The sequence below is a fragment of the Balaenoptera borealis genome (assembly GCF_965194805.1).
Source record: "Balaenoptera borealis genome assembly, chromosome: 11".
Lineage (NCBI taxonomy): Eukaryota > Metazoa > Chordata > Mammalia > Artiodactyla > Balaenopteridae > Balaenoptera > Balaenoptera borealis.
The window spans coordinates 48714530-48735984 of NC_138868.1; the positions used below are offsets into that span (position 1 = coordinate 48714530).

At 51.4% G+C, this 21455-nt stretch overlaps 1 protein-coding gene across 26 annotated transcripts in view; it reads right to left on the reverse strand.

The window, feature by feature from the left end:
* Window positions 1-20674, reverse strand: part of PPFIBP2 (PPFIA binding protein 2) — a 152143-nt gene extending 131469 nt beyond the window's left edge. For 10 of the 26 annotated variants that reach the window (XR_014231394.1, XR_014231395.1, XR_014231399.1 and 7 more), the window contains exon 1: window positions 20500-20670. Coding sequence is in view for 13 of the 26 variants with exons in the window: in XM_082341441.1 (XP_082197567.1) it covers window positions 20500-20571 (72 nt within the window). In the remaining 13 variants the exon portion in view is untranslated. Of the gene's footprint in view, window positions 1-11398; window positions 12070-20499 lie in introns of those variants that run through there. The other 16 variants (XR_014231396.1, XR_014231397.1, XR_014231398.1 and 13 more) reach the window with 10 other exon arrangements.
* Window positions 20675-21455: the final 781 nt, after the last annotated feature.

Genomic DNA, 21455 nt, shown 5'->3' on the forward strand with positions numbered 1-21455 from the left:
CCGTGTCTTCACTGCGGTGGGACTCCCTGTAGGCGCCCAGAGAACCTGGGATGGGAGGTTCTTTTCCTTCCTTCTGAGAGTCTCAGAACGAGTTGGTCTGAGGAGCAAACAGAAACGAGAGAGTCCCCTTTGAGGCTGGGATGTGAAGGACCAGGCCGGACGACAAACACCTCGCCCGCTGGAAGATCTAGCTGAGATCTGGTGGCCTGCCCCAGCCCCACAGCTGGCCGGCCACAGTCCATCGAATGACAGCAGCTCCCTCCAGGCCCCCGCAGTCTCCACCTGTCTGTGAAAGCCGCCTGCCTGCAAGTTCACAGAGGGTGGACAGACGCGGCAGCCCCTGTAAGAAGCCTTTGCCTTCATTATCTCATTTAATCTTCCTGGTGACACAGTGCCCTGTGAGGGATATAGTACAATTATCAGCCCCATGTACAAAAGAGGCAGCTGAGACACAAAGATATTAAGACAGTGCCGAGGTCCCACAGCCTCTGAAGTGTTCCCAGAGTCCCGCCTGTCTGTCAACTAAGTCTCCGCCTGCTCTCCCTGCCACACTGCCCTGTCCCGCAGATTTGCTCGATGCAGTAAAGAGCTGGGAGACAACGAAGCTGGTTTCCATGTCCAAACCAAAAGAGCTCAAACACCTGGGGCCATGAGACTCTCTGCTAATTGCTGCCCTGCGTATCTTCATGGGGACTCTGCCCGCTGCCCCGCTTCAACTCTGTTAACAAGACAGTATCTTATCTGAAAAAAGATACACAGAACGGAGAACAATTCTCATAAAGATGCATAACCTACAAAAATCAATATATTATTTTTTTTAGATTGGTTTATCTATTTAACAAATACTATTTGCCCCTCTATCATCTGTGGAACCCTGTGGTAGATGCTATGAGGGGGAAAAAAAATGAATTTAAGACTATGTTATTTACCTACCAAGGACCAAAAATCTTTCATCTCTCATCCATGTCGATTAGACTGTGAAGGTTGCATGTAGAATTGGGCCTCTATCTGGGATCCGTGAGCCAAAGCCAACAAACTTTGGCTTTTGCCAAGGTAGACTTCAGAAATTCATAAATTAATGGTCTAATTTTAAAGCAGCCATGGTATTCTTTTGTGAGAAGAAAAACATCATTTCCCTGAAATTCCCATCCTCTCTAAAATTAAGTTTGGATGGCAATTAACTGCCAATGTCAGTTCTCCGACGTGACTAGCTCAACAGGCAAGTAACTTGGAAAACATCACATGGAAGTTAGTTTCAAAGACAGGCTGAGTTTCAAAAATCAACCATTTCCTGAGCATCTTATGGACAACGAGGTTCACCTTGTCATCCATTTGTTCAAGTTGCTGAACATCCAAGGGGAAGCTCTCGGGTGCCTGGCACCATGGAGGCCCTGGGGATTCCCAGGGAGAAAGACACACACACAGGGCAGCAACAAACCAGGAGGTGTGCTCCCAGGAGAGGGAAGCTCGGCAGGCTCAGGGCACAGCAGCAGCAGGAGGAACGAGAGACCAGTGCAGTGTGGGCAATCCTAGAAGGCTTCACAGAGGAAGTGAGATTTCTCCACGTGGGCAGCAGGCACTAATGCAAATGCATTGCAAGAGGAGGAAAGAGCGTACCCCAAGGTATGGGGAAGGGTGGGGTATGCATGTAGCTCTGTGTGGCCAGAGAACAGCAGGGGAAGAGTGGCAGCAAATGAGGCCGGGACCAGCTCGGGAAGGTCCTCTCACAGCATTTCACCCTCTAGAGCTCGGCCTTTATCCGTTAGGCAAGGGGAACCACAGAAGGGAGCTGCCCATTCTTCTCGAGCAATAGTGCAGAAGCAGGCAAGGACCTGAGGGAAGGATCCTTCTCAGAGGAACCTGCAGGGCTCTCTGGGTGCCCCCTCCCCAAGTACAGTCAGGCTATGGCAGCCTGTTCCCTCCCCCTCCCCACCTCAGGAGCTCTCCAACACCCTCCCCCACTCCTCTGACTCAGTATCCCCTTTCACCACCCCAACATTCTGGACAGTGAAGATGGAGGTCTTTCTACTCCAGGCCCCGTCAGCAGTCAGCAGGCAGGACCATCCCCTGAAACTCCGCCTACCTCTCTCCTGACACTTCCCCAGCTCGCACCAAACCTGCTCCGCAGCTCACTCTGCCTCCCCGACCCAGGGAGGGGCAGGGCAAGTCAGGACCAGAGAGGCAGAGTCAGCTGGGGAGCAGTGTTTCTTCTGCCTTCCGCGCTCGCGGACGCTGAGCAATGCATACAGCTCCATCAGACACTCGTGCACCCGGATCTGTAGCCTTGTACTTCCTTCCTCTCAGACTGCTCGGCAAACGGCCGTGCATCTTTCTTTGATGAGAAACGGAATCCCTCAGTTCCCTTTCTCTCCACCTCAAACCCCCCCTCCGCCCTTTGATCCCCTAACCTATCATCACTGAGGCCGAACCTCTCCATTACTCCCTCTCTAGGCTGAATCCACATCTCCCCCTCTTCTGCTCCTTCCTCTCAGCCCCCACGGACATCAGAGCCTCTGCTACCTTAGAACACGTCCTCTGGCCCGCATCCCCCAGCTACCACTTCATGCTCTTCCTCTGCTTCACTGCCAAAGGGCTCACCTCCCATTCTCTCCGACATCCACCTCCATGAGATTTCCACTTACGTGCCTGATGTGCTCTCTCATCCATCGAGCTACTTCAGTTATTTCCTTGAGAGGCGGCATGTGCAGGGTGAGGTTAAAGCACAAGCTGGAGAACCGGACTGCCTGGGTCAGAATCCCTGCTTCAGACTCTCACCCGCCGTGCACATGTCCTAAGGCAGGACGCTCACCCTCAGTGCCTCCGCTCCCTCATCCATAAGATGAGAATAATAAAAGTACTTCCTCAAGAGAGGCTGTGAAGGTAACATGAGACCAGCAATCAGTCAGTGTCAGCTGGGATCGCTTTCCTTGGCAAACCCCAGAGACTCTCCTCTTCTGGCATTTGGGACGAAGTGCTCTCTGGGTCCTTCCTTCACTGAATGTCCTATATCTCAGCTCCACTCACTGCCCTGGGGCTGATTCTGGTTTCCTTCTACAGTCTCTCCCTGGATAATCCATACTTCATTTCCATGTTTATGACTCATAACACTAGATTGCTCCTGTAAGCTCCAGACCCAAACACCCAAATACTCATCAGCTTTCTGGCTACGTCTTAGCAGCCCCTGAGATTCAGCATGATCAGAAACTCTCAGCATGGTCCTGCCCTCGCTTGGAAGCTCCTCGCCTCCTGGAACTGTGCACCCTGCACTGCGCTGGGACTCTTCCCCGCCCCCTCCCTCTCCTTCAAACAGCGGCCACATCCCTGTGCATCACTCTGTGCGGGGGCGTGCGTCTCCATCTCAACCTTCTCACTCCAGCTGGCCCAGCCTGGGTTCAGGTGTCCAGAACTAGGTATTGGAGGGCCTCCTCTCACCTGAACAGTACCCGGCCTCTCCCACAGCAGTCCAAACTCAGGAGTCTGGCATCCAAGGCTAATCACAAATTACCCTGGACATATGACAGTAATAATAACGGCTGTCATTTATTAAGCACTCACTCTGCTTTGAGCTAAGCATTTACACGTATCTCATATCTCAACAGTCATAACCATTACTGTCCACATTTTACAGACAAGGAAACTGAAGCTTCGAGAGGTTAAGCTGGTCAAACCACACATCCAGTGAGCAGCAGAGGTGGGATTTGAACCCAGGCAGTCTGACTCCAAGGTCACGTTCTTAACCACTCGGCTGCACTACCTCACCAAGCCTGGTCCCTTCCAACCACATCCTTCTGAGTTCCTGACACTCCAGCCACAGGAGAGCATTCTCATTTTGCCGTGCCCTTTCCATGCTGTCCCCTCAAGCTGAAGGTCCCTTCTCCAGTCTCTGGCCATCAGAACTAATTTTTCAAGGCCCAGATGATTCTCCTTCCTCTGTGACAGCATTCCCACCCCTACCTGTGCAAGAGAACTTCTGCTGAGACCCACAACACATGCTCAAGCCTTCATTTAGTTTCTGTTTCCTGTTGCCACGGAGATAGCCATGGGGAGGACACTGGCGGTCTCTCTTTCCTGGACCTCCTCACGGTGTGGCTGTGGGGGGAAGCTGAGTATGTGATTGGTGGGAATGAGAGAGGGAACTGAGTTGAGTGGCCCAGCCCCATCCTTCCCTGTTTCCAGGGCCGCCTCGCCAGAGGGAAGAGGCCTGCCCCGTGAGGAAGCCTACAGCCAGCTGGGTCCCAGACAGAAGTGGGTCTGTGGACCCAGCAAAGGGATCCACTGGGACTCCTATTAACCACATTCTCTAAACACCTTTATTAGCCCTGGAGCTGATATCTTGGTCTCCACTTGTCTGACTCCTGGTCTTATTTTTCAGTTGATGCCAAACTCAGAGGGCATTTAAGTGGTACACTTACCACACACACCCCCGCCCTGCCTACCTGGGTCACCCTCTGTGAAGGATGACTGGTCAGAGTTGGTCTGTGTGGCACCCTGGCGACTGATACTACGTCTCCAGGGGGATGAGTAGTGACCACTAACAAGGATGCCCCAGAGCAGCCTGGGGTGACCCCCCCCCCACCATCCACATGGTGCTCTCTGTCTGGGAGTCTGGCTCCCCAGCCACCTGCAGATGACCCTGTGATGCACTTTCCCAGGTAGGGTCATGCCAGGAAGGCAGTCGGGAAGGGCAGGCATTTGTTGTAGCCACTGGATGTCACCTGCCAAAGCAAATGAGTCCATTGGTGTCTGGTTTATAGCCCAGCCTTGTCAGTCTGGTCAGCATGGGTCAGACCCCAGGCCACAAGCAGCCTCCGATGAATGGATGATGAGGGTGTCTGACCCAGCAGACTGGCCTCCCACGCCATCCTCACCTCTATCCTCTCCCCTATCCACACCCACCTGCCCCCGTGGCAGACAGAACCCTACCCCACTGACAGGAGCCTCTGGCAGTGTGTTTCCTCAGCCCCAGAACACACCCTTCAAAGTCAGCTACCCTCACTGTCTCTGTCACAGCAGAGAACAGGCACGCATGTGCACACAAATTTAGCCCCAGGGAGGAACAAATGGACATCAAGTCATTTTACCACCTCGACCTGATGGTAGACAGATTCAGAGAAATGCTTCCAATGCAACCTCAGCTTGAATACTTCCCAAGCTTCATCTCAAAAACCACCTCCTAGGGGGCTTCCCTTGTGGCGCCGTGGTTGAGAATCTGCCTGCCAATGCAGGGGACGTGGGTTCGAGCCCTGGTCTGGGAAGATCCCACATGCCGCGGAGCAACTAAGCCTGTGAGCCACAACTACTGAGCCTGCGCGTCTGGAGCCTGTGCCCCGCAACAAGAGAGGCCGCGACAGTGAGTGGCCCCCGCTTGCCGCAACTAGAGAAAGCCCTCGCACAGAAACGAAGACCCAACACAGCCAAAAATAAATAAATAAATAAATTAATTTAAAAAACCCAAAAAACAAAAAACCACCTCCTAAAAAAACAGAACCAGCGAGGGGTTATTGTTGAAGCTGGGTGATGGATAAGGAGATTCATTAAACTATTCCTTCTACTTTTTTGTATGTTTGAATTTCTTTTTAACAACAGAAGTTTTTTTTTTTTTAAATCCACCACTTAGGGATCTGGGCTTTTGCAGAGGGCAATACCAGATTCTACCTTCCCTTGCTGAGGACCACCAGAACTGAGATTTGAACCTAAGTTCCTGACGACTTAGACGGTGCTCTTTCTGCAGTGCCATTCGGACTCCCTGAAGGTCCTAGTGTCTGACCAAACTCTCATCCCACCACCGTCCAGACCCTCACCATCTCTCACCTGGATTTCCAAAGCTGCCTCTCCTAGACTTCCTACTTCTAGCTGACTCTTCTTCAACCCTTCTTTCCCAGAGAAGGCAGGGTATGTTTCATGAAGCTCCTGACATTACTCCTCTGCTCTCAGACCCTCCGTGGTTCCTCACTGTTTCGGGAACGAAGTTGCATTCTGTAGCTCAGCCATCCAAGTCCTCCAAAAAGATTCACTTCCCAGTTGCACTTCTCACCGTGCTCTAGGTCAAGCCACTTCCTACTCTCTAAATACAGAAAACTTTTCCTGTTTTCTCTGTTTGGGATGCTTTTCTCCATCTATACTTTCAAACCTCACCCATTCTAAGAACTTATCCAAATGCACCAACCCAAGGAAGCCTTTCCTGACACCGCTATCCCCAGGGCCCGAAGGTGCTGGTCGCCTCCACTCCGCTCCTGCCACACTTGCACTCACGTTTATCATCTCCTTTCCAGCTCTGTTTATATGATTCCTCAATACGTCTGTCTCCCCTTCCAAATTAAGATGCTTGAGAGCAAGGAGGATGTGCTATTCACTTGTCCATCCTCAGAGAACGGCAACCAGTATCCACTTTCTTACTTTCTCCATACCTGAGGCCCCCTCTCTTTGTGGTCTTATACTCAGAGGTGAAGGCAGCTCTGCCATAAGGGGAACTTGACCGTGCTTGGGCCCGGCATGAGCTAACTGATGAATGCAATTATATTCCCAAAGCATCAATGGGAGAAGATGTAACTTCCCCTAATGGATGATAAAACCAGGCATTTCTCCTCATTCTATTATTTTAGAATGCTAAGCAACAAGGAAAAAAAACCAGATCTGAATTGGCAAGTTTTCTCTATCATCTAGAGTGTTCGGGGGTCTCAGGCATAACTTTAGCCTGCAGCTACCTCCTACGAGCCTCCCAAGCTGCCTGGGGAGGAGCGCAGGCCCCAGCACTGTGGCAGGCCCCTGGTAAATACTAACTGAATTAATCAACATTTATTCTGTATTTTGAACCTTCATTTCAACAAGTGTTAAACAGTTTAATTTTGAGTCAATGCAATAGCTTTCCTTCTGCACTAAAAAAAAAAAAAAAAAAAAAAGTTTAAATTATTAGGAGACCAAAGAATTTCCTTAAAGATGGGCTGTGTGCATGGGCAACAGCCCAGCTCCTGCCTCTGTCAGAGGAAAAGGGGGCTCCCTCTGCAGGCCTGGCTGGAGGGTATTAGTGGAAGATTAGCAGCTCTGTCTTCACTGGAGGGCTGAGGGCCACATGGAAGCCAGGTGAAGACACCAGGCAGAACCCACTGCTGCCAGAGAGCCCAGACTACAGGGAATAGGGCTTTCTGGGCTGAGCCTTTGGACAAAGCCAATCAAACTTCCTCCACTGGCTGGGCTGAGTCTACCTGCCTCTCCTGGTTCCCTTGGCAGGACCAGCAGTGAATGCCTCTCCATCCCTCATCATGACACCAAGCCTTGTTCACTGAGGCTTTTGGAAACATCCTGTTATGGGCTGAATTGTATCCCCCTCTCCCAAATTCAGATGTTGAAGTCCTAACCCCCAGTACCTCAGAATGTGCCTATATTTAGAAATAAGATCTTTAAAGACGTAATTAAGTTAAAAATGACATCATTAGGGTGAGCCCTAATCCAATATGACTGGTATCCTTATAAAGACACAGACAGGTACAGAGGGAAGACCTCGTGAAGACACAGGGGGGAGATGACCGTCCACAGTCAAAGAGAGGGGCCTCCGAAGAAACCAACCTTGCCGAATCCTTGATCTTGGACTTCTAGCCTCCAGAATCGTGAGAAGATAAATTTCTCTTGCTTAATCCATCTAGTCTGTGGTATTTTTGTTATGGCAGCCCTAGCAAACTGACACATGCCCCCATCTGATCTTGGATACACGCTGGACAAACCTATGGGAAGAAGGCAGCCTCCTCTCCAGAGATGTGGGTCTCTGTTCTCATCCACTGGTGTTCCTCTTCCCTCTCAGTCTAAGGGAGATGGCTTTGCATCTCCAGACCTTAAACAACATCCAGGTAAGGACAGTTCCCAACAGTCCTTTATCTATCTTCTTTGTAAGTCAGCTCCGAGTCAAGTCATGCCTGGGGACCATGACCATTTAGTGAGACCAGATGTTGATATGTTGTAAGGCAGAAACCTGAAGACCCCGCAGCCTGACCAGCTGTCAAGCTGCATTCAAGGAGCCCTGGGCCCAGCCCTGTTCTCTTCAAGGCAATTCAACAATCCAGCATATGATGGGGGGAGGGAGGGGCAAAGCCGGTCCCCTAACCTCAGCTCACCAGTCACAAGACACTTGCCACTCAGATCACTTCCCTCCCCTAAGAGTACTTAGGCCACAGAGTGGCCCAGGGACTTTCCTAAGAAAAGTGATCCAGGAATCCCCCATCTGCACACATACAGACCACAGACAAGCCGGCTGGGGACTGCACTGCAAGAGGTCTCCCCTCCCTGGGGATCCATGAGGTCTGGCTCCCGGAAGCCTGTCAGTCTGACCCCAGGGGAGTGGGAGCAACTGCAACAGCTCCTGGAGGCCTCTCTCACATCTTTCTCACCTCGTCTTTTCCACAAAGCAGGGCCATTATTTTCCCATGGGAGACACCCGAACAGTTCCTTAGTCTCAAAGTGAAAGGTGTAGAAGCCTGTGTGATGCGAAAGGGCCACAGAAGGGGAAGGCAGTACCTACACCAGAGGCCCACAGCCCAGCCCAATCTGGACCCCTGAGTCTTTGCAGCTCCTTCCTCATTCCCCTGAAGAAGGAGACGAGCAAGATACAACAGCGAGAGTCCAGGCTTGGGAGTCAGACCGACTTGGGTTTAAATCCTGACTCTACTGCTTAGAGCTGGGTTAGTTTCTGACCTTGGGTAACACAGATTAACCTCTCAGGTTACTGTGTAATGAAGATATTACCACCTGCCTCACACAGGGCTGGTCAGAGGGTTAGGGGGGCAGAATCAAACACCCAGCTCAGTGCCTGGCCCTTCTCAGAGACCGTGTCCCCACTGCATTATTCCAGAAGATGGAGTTAGCCAAGACCTCTTATCAGGGCCTAAATGTTGGGATCAGGAAAAAAATATGCAACACTGACTCCCTTTGAGAAATTGCCAAATCTCTTGAGGCCAGCCGGCAATTAGGGGAACCCTAGGGTACAACGCAGCGCACTTGCTCTGTGCTTTCTGTGTCTCTCTAGCAGGGCCTTCCAGAATGGTAAGGTAATTGATGGCATGCATGCTCTTACAGCCCCTTGGTGCCTTGCTCAGTCATTCTGCCAGTGCCACCAGGCACCCAGCTTAAGGACAGTAAGCAGGCAGGGTTTATGATGTTCACGGGCCATCTGAAGGCAGGTACCTGGCAGAAAAGTCACAGCTGCGGAGATGGATTTGGGGACCCCAAACATAGAGGCTAAAGCTGAAGTTGGGCTCCAGGGCTTGGGAGGACCAAGGGCCAAACTCTGACCACATCTGTGGAGCAGGAGGGCCCAGGCCCTAGGCACTGGCGTCGGGAGAACCCTTAGTAACTCAGAGGTGGCCTTGAGAGAAGACGGCCGAGTGGTACTGGTGTCCCACAGAGGCCCACAATTGCTCCCAGTGGACATCTCACTCTCAGACACCTAGAACCAAACAGGCAAGCACCCCCAAGTCACTCAGGAATGGGTTCCACACAGGGTGCGTGACAGTGACACAACAAGATGAGTGTCTCACGCACCCTGCAGGATCCCTCTCACAACTGCCATCCCTCACTCGACTGTCACCAGGTTTATTTAAAATTCTCTTTCAGGAGTTCCCTGGTGGCCTAGTGGTTAGGATTCCGGGCTCTCACTGATGTGGCCCGGGTTCAAACCCTGGTCGGGGAACTGAGATCCTGCAAGCTGCACGGTGGGGCAAAAAAAATAAAAAATAAAATTTTCTGTCAAATGTAAGTAATCATGACATGTGAAGACCGGACTTGTGACCCTGGAGTAGCCCTTTACGTTTTCAAAGCTGGGACACGGGGGTACAGCTCTGTCCCCCAAGCGCCCTGTAACACGAGATCCCAAGACACTGCAGCCCAGATACGCCCTCCTCAGCACCCTGGCCTCCCTAGGTGGTCTTCTCGGGGCTTCCTCCTTAGCCTGAGGGAGACCTTCCCATCAGGAAGCCTGAAAGACCCTAGGTCCACCCTGAGGACAAACGCCAGGTGTGGCTGGCAGAGCTGGGTCTGGGTTCCGAGCTCCAGGAGGCAGGCCGAGCTGGACAGAGGGAGTGGCCCTGTGCAGACCTGATCAGCAATGAGGACCGGCTGGCTCCACAGGACACAGGATAAGAAAGTACCCCAGCTTTGGCAGGCAGCCACCAGCAGCACCCACCTGCTCAGACCCTGAACATGACACCATGGAAACAATGCTCTCCCTTCACGCAGGCTCTCAGCGCCCACTCCACGCCCCTGCACGGACAGGCTCCCAGCAAACACTTCCAGAAAGGTCGGCCCCTCCTCTCCACCCCGACAGCTTCACCGGGGTTATGGCCCAGGTTTCTCTCTCATCCTCACCCCCACCCTCCCAACCCACCATCTTGCTTAACATCCCTCAATGGCTGACACCCTGGGGGCCCCAACAGGTGGGATGTAAGGAACTTGTTACTAATGATAAAGTAGCTAAAGTCAGGAATCTTTTGGGACTTCCCTGATGGCGCAGTGGTTAAGAATCCGCCTGCCAATGCACGGGACACGGGTTCGAGCTCTGGTCCGGGAAGATCCCACATGCCGCGGAGCAACTAAGCCCGTGCACCACAGCTACTGAGTCGGCGTGCCACAATTACTGGAGCCCGTGCTCCGCAATGAGAAGCCCGTGCACCGCAACAAAGACCCAACGCAGCCAAAAATAAATAAATAAAAACTTTTTTAAAAAGGAATTTTTTTGTATAAATTAGAGAAGATTCTGGGTTACCTTGCCCCATTCTAATATACTTTGAGTGGGAGAGAAAATAGAGGAATTCGGCCAGGAAATCAGCAATTGCCTATAGCGCTCAGGAAACATCAGTTTCTGTGACACCATGAACAACTGTGCAACTTCCTACTATTTTTTAGAGATTTACTTTATAAATACGTGTGTGTGCACGCGTGTATATATCGCATTGGGGCCAGGTGTGCATCATGGCAACCTGGCCACGACCACCAAGTGCTTCTCACAGCCTAATGTCGTCTGACCATCTTCCTGCCTCAACACGAAGAGCTGATCTTCATGGTAAACTTAAGACCGAATCATCTGGACTCTCAAGGTGGCGGCAAGATAGAGTGGAAGGAACATGGGTTTGGGGATCAGATAGATGGGGCATCAATTTTATTTCAACCACTCGCCAGCTAGGGAACCTTGGGAAAGTCACTTATCCTGAGTCAGTTTCCTCCTCCGCTAAAGCCCTGACAGGCTCCTGTGAGATGTAAGTGAGCACCGACGAGTCTGTGCTCAGTGCCTGACGCATGGTGCGCGCTTAATGAATGATGATTTCCAGTCCCTGGTTCCCTGTCTAGCCTCCCTTCCTCCTCCAGCTCTAGCCAAACCAAACCACTGGCTGTTTGCCACCCGTGCCCCTTAACTTACAGTCCCATGCCTTTCTTTGTACATTGCTGTCCCCTCTGCTAGAAGTGCCCTCCTTCACCCCCATAGAACGGGGTGTCTCTGGTCCATCTTTCCTTCAAGACACATCTCAAATGCCCCCTCCTCCTCCTTTCTCTGAACGTTCACTGTGTTTTCTCTGCAGTTATTACTGCCTATTTTGAATGAGGGGTACATTCCTTAAATTCCATCCAGGCAGGGGACATGTCTTACTCATCTTGTGTTCCCACCATAATGGTTCTTGGCACGGAGGATGGTAAAAAAAAAAAAATTAAAAAAATAATGGCGACTGAAATAATAAATGAGGTCACAAGTCTATGGACTCCAGAATACTTAGGAATTATGCCCCACCTCTGCTGCTAAAAAGAGTTTCCTAGATCCAGTGGGCCAATTCTCATTTGGGGGCTTCCCTGGCCTCCCTCCTACCAGCCTTGGCGGGCTCCCCTCCCTGCCACCCCAGCCAGGATTGTGTGCCCGTCAGGCATCCACGTTGCTTAACCGCAGCACTCTCCATCCTCCCACCACTCACCCCACCCAAAACCTCAGCTTACTTGAATAAGGCCCTGCTGCCCACAGCCCTTCCCTGTCCCCTCTCGGGGCTGGAAGCTTGTTCTGTGACCCAGGCTGCAGACAGTCGGTCAGAATTCCCAGTGTCGTGCCCACCGCCCTCCTGGATCGCTCCCTCCTACACCCGCTATTACCTCTTGGATGTTGTGAGCTCATTGTCTCAGACCGCACGGCCCTGGTCCTGCAGGTACCAGGACTCTGTGTTCTCGAAATCTTCCAGGAAGGGCCCATGAGTCCATAAGAGCCTTCATGCCCCCGCCAGGTGGTCAGGCCAAGGTAGGCATCAGCAGAGAATACACACAGTACAATCGCTTTGGGATCATGACCTCAAAGTTCCAGCCCACAAAGGCACTTCCTCAGAGTCTTTCCTCTCTCCCAAACCTGCACTGGGTGGGACTTTGGCCTAGGACCTGAGATAGAGAAGCTTCTGCACAGCTTCATGGCCGCCCTTCCCCAGCTTTCCACCTTCATTCCCCCCTACATTTGCTGCAAGTCACCTCTCTGCTGAGAAGCCAACAATCATCCCCCCAAATCCTACAGTACTTTTAGTGAGACCCACACCCTTTTGGCAAAGTCTGCTTCCTCAGTTATTTCACAAATTCCTCTCTAGTCAGTACTGCCTGGACAATGCCCTCTGCAGGTAGACTCCAGTAACATGCTCTAAAACAGCCACCCGGCCCTAGAGGGAAGCTTGAGTTATTTGGAATTTCTTACATCATGCCAAACTGAAATCTGCCTCTTCTTTAATCCTCTGTACCGTTCCCACCAAGGGCCCTCAACCCTGCCCTCTGAGCAAGGCACAACATGGCAGCTCCCTTGCCCACCTAAAAATCACAGTTCCAACCCTGTGTCTTCCTGTCTGTCCCAGGACCTTCCGGAGCTTACAGGACAGGGACTCCAGCTTTGATGCAGTAACGGGCCCTCCTCCACCTGCTCCCAAAGTGTGGTGCCCAGGGTACCACGTCCAGGTGTGGCCAGTCTTGGCCACTGCAGGGAAAAGTGGGATGACCCCTCTTCCCATCAAGGTCGAAAGTCAGGACTTCTATTAATGCAGCCAGGCTAAGCCAAGTTCTGTGGGCTTTTCCACATGGCCGGGTAGAAAACTGATGAATTGATTTTTGGAGCCTAAGGGCAGGACTTTGACCTTACCCCACCATGTCCCATGGAGCTGGTGTGGGCTCGGAGCTCTCTGTTTGTTGTCCTTGCCCTGTACATTGGTGACGGGCCATCTGAAATCAGCCTGTTCCCTCACCCTGCCATGGACTTCTGCCTCCTGGACCTCCTGCTCACCTCCACCACGGGGGTCACACCTGGAGCCCCAGACAATACTACTTCCCCCCTGAAATTTCAGAATAAGCCCTCTGGTTGGTGTAAATCACTCCTCTTGACAAACTATATTTGCCAGGCTTTCTGAGAAGAGGATGAGAATAATACCACTTACTACTTACGACGCCCAAGCACTGCAGCCAACATTTTATACTCATCGTCATCTCATTTAATCTTTACAACAAGCAGGTGAGCTCGGCCTAGTACTGTTCCCATTCGACAGGCGAGGAACTTCAAGCTCAGAGAAGGAGAGACTTGCTCGAAGGAGAAACAGCAAGTCTGAGGAGAGCCAGGACTTAAATGAAAGAGTGAGCTGGCAGGGCCCTCGGAGATAAGGGAGTCCCAGTCCCCACGGTAGAGGACACCCACCGCCTGCCATGCTGGAGTCAGGGGGTGAGTGAGGAGTCAGTGCCCTTTTCTCCAGCAGGACAACACCCCTGCCAGAGGCTTCGTGCAGCTCCAGTGAGCCGCGCAGCAAAAACCTAGCCGGACACGCAGGGCAGGGCGGTGGTGCTTGTTGTTACCGGGACAGCAGCGTTGCATCGAAGAACCAGATGTCTTGGCTGCTTGCAGGAAGAGCTTATGTAATAAAACTTTCTCATGACAAGCAGTCGAGGGCAGGTGTCAGAGCCAAGAACTATTCCTTTGCTTTGGTAAAATGTCGAATTAGAAGAATCCTCCTTTCTCACCCAAATTCCAGTTCTAACTTCTCCCCTCGCCCTACTCTAATCCCCTCTCCCCCATCGCCTTCCCCCCCCCTCCCCCGTTGCTTACTGAATTTAGAGTTTGATGCCACACATCCCAGTACGCCCTAGGCAGTCCTGTCTCCCAGGGTCCCATCCAGCTCAGCATCTGCCTCCTCCTCTCACTCTCAGAAGTGGCCCAGTTAGGACAAGAAATTAAAGTGAATACTCTGGAACCTTAAAAAAAATCACTTTCCTTCTCTGGTACCTGTTTGCCTCCCATAAATGGGAATAACACTACCTGCCTCATGAGACAAGCCCTTTGTAAAACCCACCAAAGCCAGAAGTTCCTCTCCGTCTTTCCTCTGGAGGCAGCTTTCTGGAGCCAGTCAACATACACCTCTGTTTCATCCATAAAGCAGTCCAGGGTCAAGCCAGCCGTACATGTGAAAACCTCTTTGATTCAGGGGAACAGAGCCTTGTGTTGTGGGAAGGAAACAGTCACTCCTAAAGAGAGGAATTGTTATGTGTGCATGCAAGGAACAAAAGTAACCCATATTTGGTCTTCCTAACCTGAACTGTGGCTCTGCCCTTCTCTGTTCCCTTAGTCCCTACAGCAGATCCCTTGGCCTCTACACAACTCTCTCTCTCTCACACACACACACACACACACACACACACTCAAAACAAGATGAGGTAGAAACTTGCCAGACCCAGCTACATAACTCAAAAAGAACCAAGAGGCTCGGGAATTCCCTGGTGGTCCAGTGGTTAGGACTCCACGCTTCCACTGCAGGGGGCATGGGTTTGATCCCTGGTCGGGGAACTAAGATCCCGCAAACCGCTGCGCGGTGAGGCCAAAAAAAAAAAGAACCAAGAGGCTTAACAAGTTTGACTGAAAGTTGAATCCCAGCATTTCTTGTGTCTGTTTTTATTTGGCAGTTATCATATGCCAGGCAATAATCTAAAGGTTTCACATGCATTAACCCAGCTCTGCCTTAGCAGAACGAGGTCATCGCTGTGCCGTGGCAAAGGCAGGACTCACCCTGGGAGGCTGGGGAGCCTGGCCGGGCAGAGAGGTGTGGAAGGGAAAGGTAAGGAGGGGAGGAAACCCAGCCTCAGGGCCACTGAGTCTCTTGGCAGCAGTGCAGACTCTAGACAAGGTCCTCTCTCCTTATCAGACAGCTGTGGCCCTCACTCAACCATCTAAATCCCTGACACTGGCCCTACACACAGGCCCTGGCTTGGAAAAAGTTCTCATGGCTGATTGGCTTCCCCGGATAGGCACACCCCGCTGCCCCCACCCCAGCACTACACTGGCGACTCCTCATAGCTGGTTGGAGGCATCCCTAAAGCCTGTTGACGACGGGGAGTGGGGTGGTGGGAGTTTGGGTCCCTGGAATACATCTTTCCATGGAACTGATAGATTGGTGCTTGCATTCCCAGAAGAACAATTTAATACGCATGTACTCCCACTAAGCACTAACAAGCATAAGAGTGCAGATACCATGAAAGCTCTCCCTACTTCCCGTCAGCCCACATCCCCATAGGTCACAGGACAGAAAGAAGGTCTCATGAGCCTTCGCACCCCCAGTGGCTTTGGCTGCCACAGACACTTCCTCCTGAGTTTTTGACCTACACGACTCCAGCCTTAGCTGTACTGCAGAATGAATTCACCCCAAACCTGGTCTGTTTCTCGTTCTTCATTGCCTAATGGAGTCTCCATCTGCACCTTCCGGCAGCTCTCGTATGGCCAAACCCACTGTGCTACAAAGGACAGAATTCAAGGCCAGAAGGCCTGAGTTTTGCCACCAGCAGCTGGGTGACCCTGGGTAGCCTTCTTTGGGCCTCACCATCCTCATGGGTAAAAACATAAAGGGCATGCAAGTAACTACCCAAGGCTCCCTCCTGATTTCAAAAGGAATCGACCACCCTCATCTCCCTTCCCCTTTCCAAGAAGCTCCTCCATGCTCTCATGCTGCTAACAACTGCCTCATTCTTCTCCCAGCAAACTAGCACAAAATGTCAGTGTCCAATGTGACTCTTTTCTCTCTCCCTCAAATCTAATCAGTCACCAAATCCTGCAGGATTTCTTGGCAAGCTCATTCACCTCCTCAACATCCCTATTGCCATTGCTTTGATTTAGGTCCTAATCTACCTCACTGAGTTGTTCCAACAGCTCATTCTCATAAGAAGTTCCTTCCCGTCCCTCCAACCTGCCCTTCTAAGCCTTGAATCCTCCTGAAAGCACAGGCTTCACCTTGTCTCTTCCATATTCAAAGACCTTCAAGGTCATCAGCATTACATTTTAATTCTTTAAGGTCAACTTTCAAGACCTTCCAGGATCTCTCCCCAGCCTGAGACTCCAGCATCATTTCTCCCAGTCTCCCCTCCCCACCCCACCCTATGACTCTAGCCCTGTGGACCACTCATCAGGCTTGTCCTAGCCTTTCAGGTTCTGCTCTTGTTCCTTCCCTCATCTCCAACACAAAACAACCTGCCCTTTTCACCCTTTTACTGAAGCCAACACTGCAAAACAGACTCAAGGGCTCAAGGCCCTCGCCTGCCACAAACTCTTCCTCAACATCTGCTGAGTGTAGGGCCGAACACAAGGGCTGATGCAGCCCCAGGGCAGCTCAGAGTTTGGAGGGGGTGTGAACAGAGACATGCAAATGAAGTGTGTTAAGAACCACAGAAGACATCTGTACTGGATGCTATACTAGTACAATTTAGAGAGAAGAGTAAAAATAACTTGGGGGTGGGGGGAGGAGAGGTGTTTCAAGACTTTGATCTGCATTTTGAAGGATTAGTAAGAGTTCATTCATCTTGCAGAGCAGAGACAAAAGGGCTTCCCAGGAAGAGAAAATAGCGTATGCAAAGGCAGAGAGGCACAAAGGATAGAAATTGTTAAGCTACTCAGTTTGGGGAACAGTGGAGATGCAGCTGGTAAGTCAAATTATTGCCAGCTTCTGCGGAGGAGCCTTGAATGCCAAACAAGGATATTATACTTTATCCCTTTGAGAGGCGATCCTATCCCACCTTGCCTATACCTTCCATCCACAGCTGTGTTACAGAGGCCAAGATTATTACACAACATGGAACACGATGATTAAAAGCATTGTGCACAGTGAAAGCTGGGTTCTCAGTGTGCATAAATGTGTGTGTGACAGAGATAGGAAATGAAAGTAAGAATTACCAAGGAGCACCAAAGTAAGGATTTCCTAGGAGCACTAAATAGAAATCATAAATTTCCCAAAGACAAAGCTGAGAGTTGGCAGGCCCCTGGGAACTCACAAGGCCTTAAGGAAATCTGGTCTAAAGGTAAACAGACGCTCTAAGATGGCATCTCCTAGAAGATTATTTACTGAGTGTGAGAGTGATAAGAATGGCCCTCATGAAAATCCCCATGACCTGGCTTTCAGAGTCTACAAAGGATACAGCCCACCTTTCTGAGACCAGCTGTGGATTCTGCAAAAACTGAGACACACAGGTGTCAGCAAGTGTTGAAACCAAAGAATGATGCCATGAAAACATCAAGTGGAATTGCTCTGAGGAAGGAGGAAGCAGGAAAAATAGTGACTCAGGAAAACGCAAGGCTGCCAAGAGTTTCAGCCTAGTTGTGCCCACACCAAGTGATGACAGTGTCACATCTTCCCCCTGTCCCCCCGAGTGTCACCTCTTGAATGAAGGTGCACAGTCTGGGATCTTAATAAATGTTTAAATGCCTCAACAGTTCATAATAGCTCTCCCTTCTCATGTTTTGCAAAAGGGGATCCACCAGAGGCTTTTAAGCAAGAGTGTCATGAACAAATCTGTATATCAGGAAGGAAATGTTTTTGACGGCCAAGTAAAAAACAACTTCCAAATATTATCACAAATGTGATAGTCTAAAGGCCATGCCATTCCTTGTCCAAAGCTCAATTCTTGTTCCTCCCTCCTCACCTCTCGGCCTGGCCCCCTAGCCCATAGATGCTCTCTCTAGTCTCTCCTACCTGTCCCCTCTCTGAGGTCCAACACAGGTCCTCTTCACTTCTATCTTAATTGATCTTCCACATCCTAACTGGCCTCTCCACCTCCAGGGTCTTTTCCCACCGGTCACTGCTTCCCACAGCCCGGCCAGAGTCCACCCCAGCAGTTCCCACCTGGCCTTCAACAGAATCACAGAGGAACTTGGTAAAAACAGGCCAGACCTACTTAATCTGAGTAATTTAAAAGCTCCCCAGGCAATTCTGAGGCACAGCCAGGTTTGCAAACTACTGTTCTCAATCCTGGCTATCCATAGTGAAGGGGCTGCAACCACTGAGGACTTGTAAGAAATGTAGAATGTCAGGTCCCACCTCTAACCTAGGAATCACAATTTGCATTTGAAAAAGATCCCCAGGTGACTCTTAAGCTTGTTAAAGGTTGAAAAGCACTGCTACACAGTGTTGCTTGACCATTCATTTCACAAATATTTACTGGATTTTCTCTGGGCTGGAGGTTGGGAAGTTGGGAGGTTGAGAGGGTCAAGGGCCAAGGTCCCTGACTTTAAACTCACAAAACCATCAGCCAATCTCCTGCTTAAAACCTGTATTGGTTCTCATGCTTTCAAAGCCCAAACTTCTCCACCTGGCCTTCATGGCCCGCAGGGAATAGGTTTCTTCCTTGTCACCAGCTTTATTGTTTATCACTCGCCATAGGAGCCAAGCTGGGACACTTGCCACTTCTCATGGCTACAAAGTGCTTGCCTGCCCACACAGCTCTCGCAGCCCAGGTCACGCTCTACTCACCTCTGCCTGGAGAAACCCATGAGAAATTCTTCGAGGTCTATCACACACATGTCACCCCTTTCATGAAATTATTCCAGATTTTCCGCACTCAGATGAAAGACAAATTCCCACAACTCTTTGCTCTTACCTCCTTCATAGCATTTATCTCATTCTACTTAGTCTTAAAGTCAGGGCAACTCCCATAGCTACCCCAGTAAAGAGACTATGATGCTGGGGACTTCCCTGGTGGTGCAGTGGTTAAGAATCCGCCTGCCAATGCAGGGGACACGGGTTCAAACCCTGGTCCGGGAAGATCCCACATGCCACGGAGCAACTAAGACCGTGTGCCACAACTACTGAGCCTGTGCTCTAGAGCCCGCGAGCCACAACTACCGAGCCCACATGCCACAACTACTGAAGCCTGAGCGCCTAGGGCCCATGCTCTGCAACAAGAGAAGCCACCGCGATGAGAAGCCCGCGCGCTGCAAAGAAGAGTAGACCCTGCTCACCGCAACTAGAGAAAGCCAGCGTGCAGCAACGAAGACCCAATGCAGCCAAAAATTAATGAATTAATTATTTTAAAGAAAGGAGACTATAATGCTCAGTTTGTCTCCACAGTAGCAATAAGCTAAGAACTGGCACATCACCGAATCTCAAAGTAATAACAATAATGTATTAAATAACATTATGGATGAATGCAGTGAGTGAAAAGTTCACCAGTCTCCCCGCTCTCCCACTTCAAAGTCGTTTATATATGAATTTAAGCAGATTACAAACAGGCTGCCTCTCAAGCCCCAAGGAGAAATAATCTCTAAATCAAATATTTTGTGTTTTTCATATGACACAAATAATAATCAAAGACTGAACATGCTGAGGATGAATTCTGTATACAGCCAACTACCTTTGTTGGGCATTCAACTTCACAGAATGCAACATAAAATTTGTATTATAAAAGATTAGGGAACTGGGAGAGGAAGGAGAGAGATGAGAGAGGAAGTAAACCAAAATATGGAAAGGGAGATGGATCTATACCAAATATCCAGCTGCTCTAAAAGTAAAAATATAATACTCTGGATCTGTTTTGTAAGCGGATTAAATGCTGGCCAGAACGCCCGTTTTGATCTTAAGCAAACTTCGGAAGTTCTGGTCTTTAAGTATATAATCTTATTTTCATCTGAGGAACAACTGCAGGTCCGGAGTCAGCATGTCATGAGGGAGAGGAGCCCACTTTCAAACAGAACTATCCCCATCTTGCCGTCTACTGGGACGCAGTGGCTTGAGATTTGGAAAAGCATGTTGCATTTTTCCAATTACAGTATATAGTTGGTTTCAGCTAAGGCGTTGCAGCTGAACACACGCTCTGCGGATCACCCATTTGCTCGGGCAAATAGACCGTAAGCTTCCCGACCACCTTGGGCTCTCTCTCCAGACTACGCCGCTGCTCCAGTTGACTTAGCAGAGCTCTGACATACTACATAGAACTGAGGTGACCTGCCACCCTGCGCATCTCCAGGGCCATCCGGGCACCTGTAGGGGCGCGGACTGTCCGTAGACGCCGGACAGGACTGGGTGGAGATTCGGAGCAAATCCACAGGAGTTATACCCTCCTCCCAGTCTTCTGGCCAGAGAAGGGGTCAGGAGGGTCCCCGCCCTCGCGCCTGGGACACACTCCAGGGCTCTCAGTTCCTCAGGCAATGCCCCTACGCGGGCTCGCAGTCCGGACCGCGCAGCGGGCCTGGGGGGGTAGGGAGAACCCACTGACCTGGGTGCGGGGATCCTCTCCGGGCAGCTCAGGTGTGCGGGCCTTTCCCGTGTCCCTCCCACCTCCGAACATGAGAGCCGAGAAGCGAGCTCTAGGCCACCGACCCACCGACCAACTAACCGACCAACCAGCGGGCCGACCGGCAGCGGCCGGGTCTGGAGCCCACGTGACGGGGGCGGGGACCCGCGGGAGGCTCGTCCCGCAGCGCCCGCTTCCCCACCGCCCCACCTTCCCCCGGGACCGCCCCTCTGCCACGCCCCCTCCCTCTTGGCTCCTTGGCTGCCCGCAGGGACCCATCCGCCAAGTGTTCTAGCTCCGCCGGGACCCGCCTCATCAAGCCGGCCCCTTCGAACCTGCTTAGGCCCCGCCCATCCAGCCCCAGCTCCGGCGCCTCCCCCTAGGCCGAGCTTACCGTTCCCCCCCCAAGCCCCGCCTCTCTCAGGAGGCCACGTCCCTCCCTGGAGCCCCGCTCCGCTCTTGGTCACCTCCCCCTCCAGCACCCTTCCGGCCCCGGGGAGTCGCCCGGCGGTTCTCAGCTCCCTGTCACCGGACTTGTCCAGCCCTTCAGCACCGCTCCTTGGCCGTAGGGAATGAAAGAGAAAAGCAGAAAGGGAACTTGTGCCGAGAATTGCAAAGAGACAGAAGCCATAGAAAAAACGTTTTAGAGGCACTCCCAGCGCAGCAACCTTTTGGGTGTGCGGACTTCTGGGCCCCCGGAATCGCGTTCAAATTGAGGTTGGCCTGACAGCAGCCTCATTTCTTGCCTCTGAGCGCCCCCAGTTCGGAAGACGGAGTTACCCTAGGGTCTGGCCGCACTTGAACCCCGCAACCTGGGGTGGAGGTCCCTCTAGTGGTTGGCGCCAGTCACTGACACCCATTCTTGTGAACAGCTGGGGACAAGCAGCGCTGCCCTGTGCCCACCGCTTAGGCGAGGTTCCACAGGCGCAAGAAAAGCT